At 41.6% G+C, this 14,495-nt stretch overlaps 1 protein-coding gene across 8 annotated transcripts in view; it reads right to left on the reverse strand.

The window, feature by feature from the left end:
• Positions 1-14,495, reverse strand: part of SLC8A3 (solute carrier family 8 (sodium/calcium exchanger), member 3) — a 280,420-nt gene that overhangs the window by 26,605 nt on the left and 239,320 nt on the right. For 5 of the 8 annotated variants that reach the window (XM_006865595.1, XM_006865594.1, XM_006865592.1 and 2 more), the window contains exon 2: positions 3,381-3,484. In XM_006865595.1, the coding sequence (XP_006865657.1) occupies positions 3,381-3,484 (104 nt within the window). Of the gene's footprint in view, positions 1-2,041; positions 2,069-3,380; positions 3,485-6,562; positions 6,670-14,495 lie in introns of all 8 variants that reach the window. The other 3 variants (XM_006865593.1, XM_006865591.1, XM_006865597.1) reach the window with 2 other exon arrangements.

The following is a 14,495-nucleotide window of genomic DNA, read 5'->3' on the forward strand; positions in this document are numbered from 1 at the left end:
GGTCATTGTTGCCACCAATCCAACACTTTCCACTCAATAGTTACAAATGAGTCAACAAGATCCAGGTAGGCCAATTTTAGTAATGCAATACCTCAGAGGTATTTTATTTTGCTGTTTCTACAGAGAAAGCTGGAGCTGAACTTCCCCTGTATTGATTGTCAGGGTCAGGCAGGAGTCATTTATCCCTGCTCAGGCTCTCCAGGGACAAGTAGTGAATAGCAGAGTTCTGTGAGCAATTGGAAGTATTAGGCAGCTTGTCAGGGTGAAACTCTGCATGTGGAAATAAGAGCAACACACAGGCCTGACATCTGGGGGATAGTGTTTGCCTTTCCCATTTGAGGCCCAGGCTCCAACAGCCCTAACTCTACAGTTCTGTGTTGCTCACAGAAATCTACTTCTAGACTCTATAGTTCACTCCATTCCAGGACACTTTTCTTTAGCACTTCATCCTCTTTTTTCCTTTCCCAGATTGTCTAGGACTTCCAAACTCAACTTTGAAGTTTGTTTTGTTGGCCAAATTTATAATCTCCTATTCCAAATCCAGGACTTCTGGTGTGATGCTGTAGGATAACCACAAGACTGCAAGATTGGTTTGAACTATAAAGTTAGTGGTTCAAACTCACCAGTCGATCCTCAGAAACCCTATACTGGATCGTTATGAGTTGGAACCAACTTGACAGCACTTAACAACAACAACACAATTTCAAATTCAGTAGTTTTTCTTTTCTAAATGCAATTGTCATTTTGACTGTACAGAGACTGCCATTCTGAAAACCTGATGCTTTCTCATGTAGCAGCAATAAAAGTAATTTCCACTGTACAGTCTCTCACTCTGAGAACAGCAGGGAATCTGGAAACCAGAATGGGTTTCCATTTGATTCTGTGTCTAGACAATCATGTTCTATGACCTTTCTAGTGCCAAAATATGGTCTAATGCCAAAATATGGAAAGAACTAATGAAAATGAAAAATAATACCGTAGATGATAGAACAAGAGGCTAGAAAACTGACATCTTGGTCACTGAGCAGATATGAGACTATATCACACAGATAGCTTGCTGAAGTCCTGGTCTGCTTACCCTAGATTCCACTAAGGTTTTGATAACACCTCTTTTGACAAATACTCCAATTCAAAAACAAAAATGTCTTCAAGTGGGGAGCAGTTTCTGGCAGGTATCTTGAAGAGCACAGCCTTATCTTAAGCCACTCTCTGTCTTGCTGTGGGTAGGGTTTGTTGAAACAGAAAAAAAGAACTTTCTTATTGGTGAAACAAAGGCATAGATGGATTCCCAATCTTTCCTCTTGGTCTGGAACCACTGTTATCCTTCCAGATACTCTATATTGTTCTCTATGCTGCTTTTATTTGCACATAAGTATCTAGGCCTATGGACATTGACAAAACAGACTTTATGGCTTTGGGTATCAGTTGCATTCAACTAATCATGACAACATAAAGTATAAGGTGAGAATGAGGGAGGGCAGCAGCTAAAACAAATTTTAAGACTGTTTTTGGTGACAGAAATACAATCTGAGAAGCAATGAAACCATGGGTTTTCTCTTTCTTCCAGCACTTCTTGGCAGACAGGTTGATGATATGTCTTATTATATGACCATGGAGAAGATGAACAGTGGAACATGAAGAGGGCTTTTGCCTTCTGAGTACCAAGTTTGCCCAAACCAGTAAGGATACAGAACTAGTCAGTCAGCTCTTCAGGGAATCTCCAGAAGAAAATGAGAACTGATCAATCATCTGAGACAGAACAAAACTCCTGTAGGTGAGACTTTGGAAGTGTAGTTTCTGAATTTGTTAGATCTACTCTCAAAAATAACTTTATGTTGCTCCTTCTATGTTAGCATAAAGTAATTGCAGAATAATCATCCCTTGTTGACAAATAGGTGGGTTTAACTGCTCCAGTTTCCATGAGGCTCCCTGTATCCTATTTCCCCTGATGGGGAGTGTGAGAACCCTCCTGATGGTATTTACCAGCACTCTTATCCATTCTGATACCTGTTTCCATGCTTCTCAAGTAGTGGCTTTCAACCATTTTCTTGAGTGGAAGAAATTCCTCCTTACTTCTATCTGATTGCAACACAGTTGGTCTTCAGGGATAAAACCCTGGCAGGTCTTCCAAGATGCATGTCCTGAGGAAAGGAGGTGATGAGGCTACTTCTCTGGTGTATGGTGAGTGTTATCTTGGGATATAGGCAATATACTCACCTGTGGTCACCAAGTACAGGCAGGCTTCAGTAAGTAGTCTAACACTTAAGTATTTTGGGGAACAGCACCAACTAGGCCACTTAGAGTCCCCTTTCCTATTGGAAAACCCACAAATCAAAACTCTGGGTATGCCCAATACCAGCCCTTTGCCAGAGACCACTGATGGAGGGGCTATCCATACCTTAAAGTACTTCTTTCCATTTGCAATCTCTCAATTTTTACTTTGTTGTTGTTGTTAAGTGCCATCGAGTCAGTTCTGACTCATAGCAACCCTAAATAGGGTTTCCAAAGAGTAGTTGGTGGGTTTGAACCACTGACCTTGAGGTTAGCAGTCCAGGACAATTTTCTGCTTTAGAGTTTCTATTATATTAAAGTAGCCTGAATAGCGTATCCTACCTTGGGGTTGAAACAAAGAGATGAGGCAAAATGCCAAGGAATGTCAGGACAGCTCAGGATTCCAGATTGCATGAATATGTCAGAAGGCAGCTCTGACAATTGGTATACCTTCTCATGCCATGGTCTACCCAACTATGAAATAACCAGATAATATACTTACCTATACAAAGAGTAGAGAGGCCTATGAGACACTCTGCAAGGAAACAACCTGCCAAGCACTCAATGCAGGTTGGGAAGCACAGCAGAAAACTGTCAAAACATCACTGCAACATAGGCTTCAACCTCCAGACAAGACCCACCCAAATTCAGTCCAGGCTAGAGATTGAAGGGCTGGGAGGGGACAAAGGCAGGGAAGGTGCACAGGCATGCATCATATCACATTCCTTTCTTTTTCTTCTCCTCCCCACCCATTGGAGAGTTTTCATATTTACAGGTTATAGTACCTGTGAGGGACCACAGGGGACAGTGATAATTGAATAATTGGAGAAAAACACAGGAAGTAACTCATTAGGGTAATGAGGAATTGAGGCTGCAGCACTGCCCAGAAGGTGGGAAAGGAGGACTGGAAATAAGCTAAACCTAAGAAGGCAGAGATGATACCGAAACAGGGTGAGAGCGAGAATATAGGAGGGAAAAGAAGAAAAAAGTCCATTGGTCAAAAGGAGATAGGAGGAGAAGGGAAGAAAAGGGGGCAGAAAAAATATATAGTTGTTTCTGTTTGTTAAAAAAAAAATTTTCTTATTATTTTTTGTTCAAGAATCTCACACCTGATATTCCACGTTCCATCCATTTCGGTTCACCAAGGGCAATGAAGAAATTCTCTTGCCTTTCGTATTCCTCCTCATCTACTATTTTAACCCTTATGGTTTTCCTGTAGGGACAACAAGAGAGAGAGTGTGTCGACTGGGTTGATTGGTTGATTGGTAACCTGGAGCATAGCCTTTAAAAACATTCCCCATCATTCTTGGCACATGCACCCCAGACCTGCCTTGGTGGCTTTTGACAGGACTATGGCAGATTGTGTCGTTCTTACAGAAAAAAAAAAAAATGGTGTTGCCTTTTCTTGTCTCCTTGGTCTTAGTTGTTCTTATGTGAGGGAAAAGAATCCAAGAGTCAGAGAAAGGTGGGCCAAAGAAGGGAGCCAGGAGAACAGGAGGGAATGGGCAGGAAGGAAGAAAGGGTGGGGAGGAGGTGTTTTAGATCCTGCTAAAGGTCAGCAGTTTGAAACTACCAGCTGTTCTGTGGTAGAAAGATGATGCTTTCTGTTCCCATAAAGATTTACAGCCTCAGAAACAGGGTCGCTATGAGTTGGAACCCACTCCACGGCACATAACAACAACAACAACAACAACAATGGTTAGTAGGAAATGAGTTGGGGCAGCACATTCCAATAGGTGTCACATGGTAGCATGGCATTTCTTTGTGGGTAAATTATTGGTCCTTTGGGAAAGACGCAGGATCTTTAACAGAAAATATGGTCAACAGAACACAGGGGCTGTTTCCCTTCCTTGTTTCTATAGTCTCTCTTTATATAGTCTCTTAAAGAAAAATTTAAAAGGAAAGTATTTATTAGGAAGGGAAACAAGAGAGAGAGAGAGAGAGAAATGGAGGCAGAATTCTATAATCTTTTTTATCCTTTATCCAATAGGGCATCCGTAGTGCAAAGTAGAATAAATGAGTATTAACCACAGGATGATATAGATATCCTTTAATATTTGCAGTTGATACATGCCTGGAAAAGTGTGAAGCAAATGATGTAAATCAAATTCAAAATTCTTCTTGACTTTTATCAAATAGGGGCATTGTATCCAAAGGCTAGCTTCCTTATATGCTAGCTATTATGGGTCTGACGAAAAAGGTGATGGAGTTTGCTGTTTATCACTGGTGTCTCCACAAAGCATACTTTCTTTTAAAACCAAATCATTTGGAGAAGAAAGTTTCCTAGAAAATCACTTCTCCTCAAAGACTGACACACAACTGACTCAAGCCATTGCTATGTGGAGAAGTTGCTAGCTGGACCTGACTCTCCTGATATTTTATGGGACACAGTGATGGTCAGTGGATCCACTATTGAGCTGTGATTGCTATGTCAGGTGTGCTTTTTTGGCCTAAGATCTAAATGCTCTTTAAAGGGCAAAGAGGTGCTAACAAGCCTAGAATGTCTGCTTAGATCCTATGTAGTTATTAAGTGCAGTCAAGTCAGTTCTGACTCATAGCAACCCTGTATAGAGTTTCTGAGGAGCAACTGGTGGATTTGAACCACTGGCTTTGTGGTTCAAACTGACCTTGTGGTCCAGTGCTTATACTACAGCACCACACCAGGACTTTTCTGGGACTATACAGAGATGTAAACCCAGCCTATTTTCTTTCTTATACATTCTGAAGTTATGCTTGGTTTTGCTACCTATAAAGTGGTAGACTGATTTGAGATGGTTCATTAGGCACAGAGCTTGTACATATGGTATGTATGTGTGTGTGTATGTAGTATATGTGTGTATTTTATAACTACATTTTTTTTTTGCCCTCCCTCCCCCTGGTCATCTTTTCATGCTTTGATCAGTGTATATAAGACAAAGCTCACTAACTGTCAAGAAGCATCTTCCAAATTTTTCTCTCCAGGCCCTAGATATGGGATTCTGGGACTTTGTGGTTGTTAAGTGCAGTCAAGTCATTTCTGACTCATAACAACCCTCCATAGGGTTTCTGGGACTCAATTGGTGGATTTGAACCACTAATTTGTGTTCAAATAGACTTTGTGGTCCAGTGCCTATACTACAGTGCCACACTAGGACTCCTTTGGGACCATACAGAGATGTAAATTCAGCCTATTTTCCTGCTAAAAGAACAATGGAATGAGAATGGGGCACCTATGACCATGGCAATAGCCTGAAGGTGCTTGACTGATGAGTTGACCAGGGAAGGAATACTGCCCCTTCCATAGCATTAACTGTTCTGGAGAGTTCTATGACTTGCCATCTAGCTGAAGACAGAAACTGCATCTACTTTGAGAAGTCCCATGGACTTCCTAAGGAAGCTTCTACCCAGGTCCAATTTCTCTTTCTCACTAGTCTTTGCCTCCACACCTAAATGTTCTTAGTGGAAAAAGTTGGGGACAAGGCAGGTCTATCTTTTACCAACCCTGTACTTTTAATTCAATCAATGTTCAGTGGAGAATTATGTCTTACTAGTTAGGAACTCTGGTAGTGTAGTGATTATGAGTTGGGCTGCTAATCTCAAAGTCAGCAGTTCAAAACTACCAGCTGTTTTATGGGAGAAAGATGAGGCTTTCTGCTCTTGTAAAGGTTTACAGTCTCAGAAGCCCTATGCAGGATCCCTATGAGTCAGAGCTGACTCCATGGTATACTACCACTAGTAAGAATGTGGTAGATGAGATTACCTCTAAGACCTATTTTGGGGAGTTGGATGAACTACAAATAGAATGAAAATTCAAATTCATAGGTTCGTAACATCTAGGAAAAATAAACTTATCCCTAAAAGTAACTGTCCCTAGAAATCTATGGTGAGAGCTGGAGTTAGTTTCCCTGTATTGCCCTCCTGATTTTCTGAATGCTTTGCCAATAAGGAGAAGCAAAGACCTTCTTATTTGATACTCTCTGGGTTCTGACTAGCCTCTGTGTCTCTCTTTTTTTATTTCTCTGTATATACCCCATTTCTTCATCTCATAAAATGTATCATTAGCTCTTAAGCATCCCCCTTATCAGTACCATGTGACAGGTTGGTGGGTGTTAGGATAGGTTAGGGAGCAAAGAGAGGAAACAGAGAGATGAAAAGAGAGAAAAAAGAACAAGAGAGAAGAAGAGTGAACACAAGGGCAAAGAAACCAGAATGGTGGGAGAAAAAAGGAAGAGTTGGAGACAAACAGATCAAAGAAATAAAGAAAAGAGGAAAGAAGAAGGTTTATGTTAGTGTGGAGAACAGGGTACTACACCTTTCTGAAAACTCATATCCACCATGCGGGGGCCCATCATCTCAATGAAGTAATTCTTGTTTTTCTCATACGCCTCATCATCAATTACCTTGATGTGAATTGTTTTGCTGTGAATGGAAAAATAAGTATCATAAACAGGGAGCAAAGCGAGGGCAAGCCAGGCAGGAGAAGACACCGAAAATGGTGAAAAGATCCAGAAGACCAAAGTTTGCCCAACCCAATGTGGGCATGGAGTGGTATAGTTGTCCTTGACCTCCCCTCCAGCTTCACTGGATTTCTCCAGGTTTATGTGCAGTTCATGATGTGATCTCACGCCAAGACATGGAAAGAGCTCGGGCTTTGTAGTCAAAGGCTTTGACTTCTTTCTAATTCTGGATCTTCTGTGTGATCTTGGACAAATAATTGAACAGATATACAGAATGTTTACACTATCCACTATCATGGGGTGGTTGTAAGAACCATGAAATACTATACACATCAAGGGCTAGGCATTACAGTTTCTCAAAATGTTTGTTTGTTTCCTTAGCCTTGTTTTTTTTGAGATCAAAGGAGAAGTTTTATTTATTTATTTTTTGCTTTTGGAATCTGCTGATGTGAGCTGAAAGGTTTATTTTATAGGAAAGGCAGAAGGAGGAAGGGTTGCAAGTTGACTTGAGAGAGTCTCACCTGGAAATGTCAGAACTTCCCTTCTCAATGGCTGTGACCATCACAGGGGAGCCAAGAGGGCCATCTGGCTCAAGTCACACATTTAGATAGCTTACAATGGACTTCAAAAACTATTGAAGATGCACTCTCTTCAATTGAGTTTCTGCAACCCAGGGATATTTTGGCTGGATTACATTTAAATTTACAAATCTGATTTATGATTAGTTTATAAATCATACTGCTATTTTATTAATGTAAGCATTTAAATATAAGATCATTTTAATATCCTGTTTTGCATCTGTTTATACTTTTAATATTACCAGGTGCTCTAAAAGTAGAAGTGGACCTGGCCATCTCCCAGCCCTAGGCCATTGCAAGAGAGACATATTTGGGCCTGATGCTTAGGCCACTCCCAGGAGGTTGTGATACACTGCTAGAGCAGGTAGATGTGGGGCTGAGTTTCCCCCCTGCAGGTAACTTGTTCATTTTCCACTCTGGTGTCTTAATACCTGACCTTGCTGATGAGATTGAGGCTTTCAGATCCTCTTTTTATTATTCTTTCTAAAGTACAAATGTCTTTACATTCAGACTTGGAACAATCTCTTTGCTCTCTTTTCTCAGGCCACCTTCTACAGAGCTCCTCATGGTCCATACTTGCTCCTACAGAATCAAATACGGGTCTATAGTTCCTGAAATGAATACTATACCAGTTACTAACACACCCCTTCCTCTGTCACACCACCACCTACAAAAGCAAAGACACTAAACCCTCATCACTTGCCATAATTTCCCAACTGCAGAAAAATCTGGCAAGCGATCATAAAGAGCCTGATTGTTCAACTTGTGAAAGGGCACAGTCCTTGTGACTTTCTTCTCTGGAACAGGAATACTGGCAGAGTGGGTGTACTGGTGATGGAAACCGATGGGTTCAAATCCCACCTGTGTCCCTCACTAGCTGTGTGACTTCAGGCAACTTGCTAAAGCTCTCCAAATCTTAATTATAAAATGGGATTAAAAATATATCCCACCTAATGTTCTTAAATGAGCTCATGCACATAAAGCATTTGGCAGAGTATACATCACCTAGTAATCGCTCCATATGATAAGCACTAAACTGTAAATCGCAAGGTTTGTGATTCAAGCTTACCAGTCATTCCATGGGAGAAGGATGAGGCTTTCTGCTCTTGTGAAGATTTTAAAGCCTTGGAAGCCCTATATAGGGTCACTATGAGTCAGAACCTACTTGACAGCACTTAGCAACAACAACAATTGTTTAATACATAGCAATTATTCTTAATCCTGTTGTGGTACTGTAGAATAAGCATTGAATTGCTAACCACAAGGTTGGCATTTCAAACCACCCAGTTTCTTCTTGGAAATCCTATACAGGATCACAATGAGTCTGAACCAACTCGACAGCACTTAACAACAAATAACAACATAATATGTAAAGGAGTTCTGATTAGCACTCAGTGACCAGCCAAACACTGGTGGTTCAAACCCATCCAGTGGCTCTTTGGAAGAAAGACTTGACTATTTCAGTAGAACAGACAAGAAAACACTATGTAACAGTTCTACGCTGTCACATGGGTCACTATGAGTTAGAATCAATGAAACAGCACCCAACAACAACAACATAATATAAATAATAATAATCCCAGTTTGGTAGTTTGAGAGTAAAATAAGTAAGGGGATCTTATCATCTCTAGTCATTTCATCAGGCAATAAGGGAATTCAACAAATAGAACTGATGATTCAAGAGGAGGCACAGACTGGAAATAGAAAAAGTCAGGCTAAGATGATAGATTCTAAGTCAGTTCTCAGAGAGACTTGGAATGCTAAGGGATAACAACTCTCACATGCTCTCAAAATCTGTTCTTGTGTCCCTGTCAGTGACAAGCTCAGGGTAAAACCTGTGTCTCATACAACATTGTGCTCTATTTTATTTTTGAATGAAAAGATAAACAGAGGAGGTGATGTCACTGACATCTTTGTGTCAGACAGAGAAATGAGGACAGGCATGAAGTTGTAGCAGGAGAACCTTAGGCTGATAGCTGGAACAAAGAATGGGTAGAGGGTGGAATGAGTGGAGGTTGTGAGTTGTAAGTTTCCCCATGGAGATCTTTCTTAAGGATGTCATTTCGTCTTTGGATTTAGGTGCTACCTTACCAGGAGGCTGGAGAAATCCCTTCCAAAGTTTGCATTCTGCTTAAGTCATAAATGAGGTCACTAGAACATTTCAATTTAGTAAAGGCACCAGTCAGGACTTAAGTCCTTTTTCTAAACTTGTTCTTCTCCATTTCAGTTAATGATGTCACCATCTACACAATTGCCCCAAACCTGGACCACCCCTTCTACTAATCCCCTCTGATTCTGTATCATATCTAGTCCATTCCTTCTGCTGTCAGAACCTTATCACTTCTCCCTGGAACTTTGAAAAAGACTTTTAAATGGTCTTCCTGCTCCTCCCATATTTGCCCATCTTCTACAAACCTTTCCACACATAATAGACAATGTTGGGTAATAAAAGTACAATCCAGGTCCTATGATAGCCCCTGTAATTCAAATAATGAACTTTGATGGTATCGTGGGTTATATGTTGGATTATTAACCACAGTGTCTGTGGTTCAAGTCCACTAGCTGCTCCATGGAAGAAAGTGAGTTTTTCTGCTCCTGAGAAGATTTACAACTTTGGAAACCCTACAAAGGGTCAATATGAGTCAGAACCAACTTGACGGCACACAACCACAATTGAAATAAATACAATAGTCCTTACCATACCTAGAGAATCCTACATGACACAGCTCCTGTTGACCCCTCTGACCTCATACATAATGCCCTCTCCTTACTAATAGGGTCCAGACACAATGGTTTTCTATTTCTGAAGTCAAGTCCTTCCCCATTCAGTGTATCACCCTTGCTGTTCACTTTTCCTCTGCCTGGGATGCTCTTTACCCAGGACAAGTCTTCGTTGTCTGTTGCAGACAGTGAAGGGCCTGGTCAGAGGTTCGAGGCCCTATAGGCCCGAGTGTAACAGATCTAGCCTCCTGGCAGTTAATAACAAATTATTTTTAATCTTAATATCCAGTTATGTTTTATTAATTGCAGACATGAAGCCCTTGATATACACAGATAAATGTAATATTTTTCTAAAAACCAAGACTGTAAAATTCCAAACAGGCAAAGTTCTTCCCTCAGAGAATTCATTCAAGGTAAATTGGGTGGCTCCCTGGTCTGTTCCAAGGACAATATGAATGCCCTCCCTAAAGTGTTTCCAGGTGCTGCCTATTCACCCAGGCACCTCTTTTCCTGAAGAACCTGGGCTGGGCTGCCAACACAATAGGAATCCTCCCAATCCTCCCTTTCCTGCCTCCATTTGAGGGTAGGTGCTAAAAGGTATGTTAATTAAGCTTGAGAAACCAAGTTGCGGTCATGAGATTCGAACCTGCGAAGTATGATGTAAAGTTGCCTGAATGTCTGGAAAAGTAAGATTGACAGCTGTACCTTGTCTTAGTCCCTCCTAACTTTGTGTAAAGTACCTCCCCTAAATAAAAGGAAGGCGCAGAACGAATCCAGGTGCATTACGACTGGCAAGGCATGCGTTACAGCATGCAGGGGGCACAGTCCAGCCTTGCAACCATACTGCCTGTTTAGCTAAGATGTTTACTATGCAAGATATTACGGCCTTCATGGCTGAGATGTTTGCAACGCAGGATCTGCCTGATGCCAGTCCAGCATTCACTCTGGTTTCGGAGTGTCTCTTTGTCTCTCTCTTTGCGTCTCTGTGTCTCTTTTGCTATCTCTATCGCCGCTGTATCTCCCCTCCTCGTGAACCAAACACTCGTGAACAACACAACTATGTCGAGGCAAGTCCCCGGCAGCTGTCCTCATCTGTTGAGTCTCAGCTTAAATACAACTTCTTCGCAGAGGCTTACTTGGGCACATTACCTAGAAGTGAGCCCTCCCACCACTGTGACTTTCCATCACGTCACTCTGCTTATTGGCTTCAGTGCTAATCACAGTCTGAAATGAGTTTGTTAATTTGTTTACTTGTCTCCATGAGGACAGAGATCTCATATCTTACTTTTGTCCCAGTGACTAGCATAGAGGGAACCCTCAATCAAGACTGTTGAGTGATTTAAAGAGAATTTCTAACACATCATGGATATGGGGCTTCATCACATGAATCTATTCTGCATTTTTGCAGTAAAAATGTAATTCATTAGGAACAAAAATTAAACTTGAAGGCTACTTTGATGAAATGCCTAAGGACTCTCAGTGGGGCTGAGGCCAGAACCCAAAATTATTGAATGACACCATCAGCTAGGAGTTCTGGTGTGGTAGTGTAGGATAAGCACAGGTCCTCAAGGTAGGTTTGAACCACAAGATTAGTGGTTCAAACTCACCAGTTGCTCTTCAGAAACCCTATTCAGCGTCACTATGAATTAGAACTGACTTGATGGTATTTAACAACAACATACCTTCAGCTTATTTTACCCACTATATTTGTCCAAGCTAAAGGAGATCTCTCCAACAACAACTCAAATCTAACTTGTTGATTTAGGTTAAGGCTTTTGAACACCATCTCTCCCCTAGTCCTGATTCCTCCTTAAATCTCAGTGGCAGTTACCTGAAAGGTCCTGGGGACAGATTATCCAAGCAACTTCTCCTGGAGCCAGCAATGCTCTCAGAGCTCCAGGACCTGCACCAGATCTCCTCGGAACTCTCTGCTATGGAGGTGCCAAAGGGGACAATGAATCTGGCTGTGTCACTGCTCAAAGGAGATGCTCTCAGGAGACCTCTCCCCAATTACCAGAAGGGATTGTTGTTGTTAAGTGCTGTCGAGTTGATTCCGACCCATAGCGACCCTGTACGGGGCTTCCAAGGCTGTAAATCTTGACTGGAGTAGAAAGCCGATTAGGAAACACATTTTTTGGCTGTATGGATAGCCTCTCAGAGCATTCCTTTGTGTTGAAAATACCCAATTACAGAACATGCCTTTGATCCTCAGGGTGGTGGTGTGCCATGGAGTCAGTTCCAACTCACAGTGACCCTGTTTAGGATTTCTGAGGCTGTAAATCTTTGCTGGAGCAGAAAGCTTTATCTTTCTCCAGCAGAACAACTAGTAGAGTTGAACTGCTGACCTTGTAGTTAGCAGCCCAACTTGTAACCCACTACACTACCAGGGTCGTTATCGCTAAAGGAAGGGTACTCTTTCATGGTTGAGCTCTTTTAGGGTAAAAGCAGAGAAGAAACAGTAGTTATTTGCTGAATGTTCAATACTACATTGGAAGAGAACCTTGTGAATATCACTTTATACACATAAGGGAGAAATCTAAGATAATTTATACTTTTATTTTGTGACTGGAGTCCTGGTATGGCATTGTCAGATAAGTACTAGATTGCTAACCACAAGGTCAGCAGTTCAAGCCCACCAGCTGCTTCTCAGAAACCCTAAACAGGGTTGCTGTGAGCTGGAACTGACTCAATGTTACTTAACAACAACTTTGTGTCTAATTCTTATATGAGATGCAAATAGATAGCATTTTCATTTAAAGATGAAACTGATATTCAGAAAGGTTAAGTAACTTGCACAGGGTCATACAGCTAGTAAACAGAAGATCTGGACCTTCAATATATGTACCCTGGCACTGTAGGATAAAACATTGGACTGCAAGGTTGGTTTGAACCACAAGTTCAGTGTTCAAACTTACCAGCTGCTCTTAGAAAACCTTATTCAGGGTCTAAGTGTTGTTAACTTGACAACACTTAACAACAACAATTATTCCTATAGCTAATTTTCTATAAACAGATGGATAAGCTCTCAGTGCCATTCCCAAACTGCAGCAGCAGAGAGGAACCACAGAATTCTCAGATAGCACTAGCAAGTAATAAGTAGCTCAGTCTTCTGCATAAAGTTGTAAGTAGGTGTCTTCCTGGAATCCTCATGTGGTGCTGTGGGCTAATGCATCAGACAGCAAAGTCAGTTTGAATTGCAAGGTCAGTAGTTCAACCTCACCAGCTACTCCTTGGAAACCCTATACAGGGTTGCTATGGGTCAGAATCGGCACTTAACAACAACAACAAGGTGGCTTCCTAATCCTTTGGCCCTTGCATGCTAAGAATAATCTTCAAATTCAGGCTGGGTCTCTAATTTAATGGCATCTTTCAACTGGATTCCTACTAAATGGCTCTTCAACATAACAAGAAGCATTCACGTTCATCACTTGTAAATGTATCCTTGCTCTTCCAGGCCAACTGATGCTCACAAGACCTGGGGATGCAGGGCCGAGCTAGTAGATAAGCTATTACCTTTTTTCCTGGGGACTTTCTGAAGTCTCACATCTCTGTGTGGGTTCTTCTTTTAGTCTTTCTCTCTTACTTCCTTAGTTAGGTGCCAGAAGGCCCCATCTTTTCCCTTGCTAGGTGTTGGGCCCTGTGAACCTGGGCAGAAAAATCCCACACAGCTACACTATGACAGTTGTCACATTCCTACATTCACGTTCTTCCCACCCCATCTGAGGTTTGACAGAAACTCCTTATCACATGAGAAGGCTTGTTGTTGTTAAGTGTCATCAAGTGGGTTCTGACTTATAGTAGTTCTGTATAGGGTTTCCAAGTAGTGGCTGGTAGGTTTGAACTGCTGACCTTGTTGTTAGTAACCTAGTGCTTACCCTACAACATCATACCAGGACTCCCTCAGAAGGCTTAGGAGGCAGGAATTGATTTTTCTCTTGAAAATAGGTGTCACAGCATCCCTGAAACAGTGCTTCTCAAATTTTAATGTGTATAGGAATCACCTGGAGTGATTGTTACAGTACAGATTCTGATTCAGAAGTCTTAGGGTGAAGTTCAAGATTCTGAATTATCATGCTGCTGGCCCAAGGGCCACACTTTGAGTAGCAGGGCCCAAGACTTTGTGGAGCAGTCTCTTTGAGTCTATTAGGACAGACTATTCCACATACACTATTCCACATGTGTATGTACCTGGTTAACTGTTGCAGACCGTGTAAGCCTGGTCAGAGGTTTGAGGCCCTATAGGCCCGAGTGTAACAGATCTAGCCACTTGGCAGTTAATGGCAAATTGTTTTTCATCTTAATATCTGGTTATGTTTTATTAATTGCAAATATGAGCCTTTATTATCCACAGAGAAATATTGTTGTTGTTGTTGTTGTTGTTGTTGTTGTTGTTGTTGTTGTTGTCAGGTGCCATTGAGTTGGAACCGACTCATAGCGACCCCATGCACAGCAGAATGAAACAATGTCCGATCCTGGGCCAACCTCACTA

This window comes from Chrysochloris asiatica, unplaced genomic scaffold (assembly GCF_000296735.1).
Source record: "Chrysochloris asiatica unplaced genomic scaffold, ChrAsi1.0 scaffold00079, whole genome shotgun sequence".
Taxonomy (NCBI): domain Eukaryota; kingdom Metazoa; phylum Chordata; class Mammalia; order Afrosoricida; family Chrysochloridae; genus Chrysochloris; species Chrysochloris asiatica.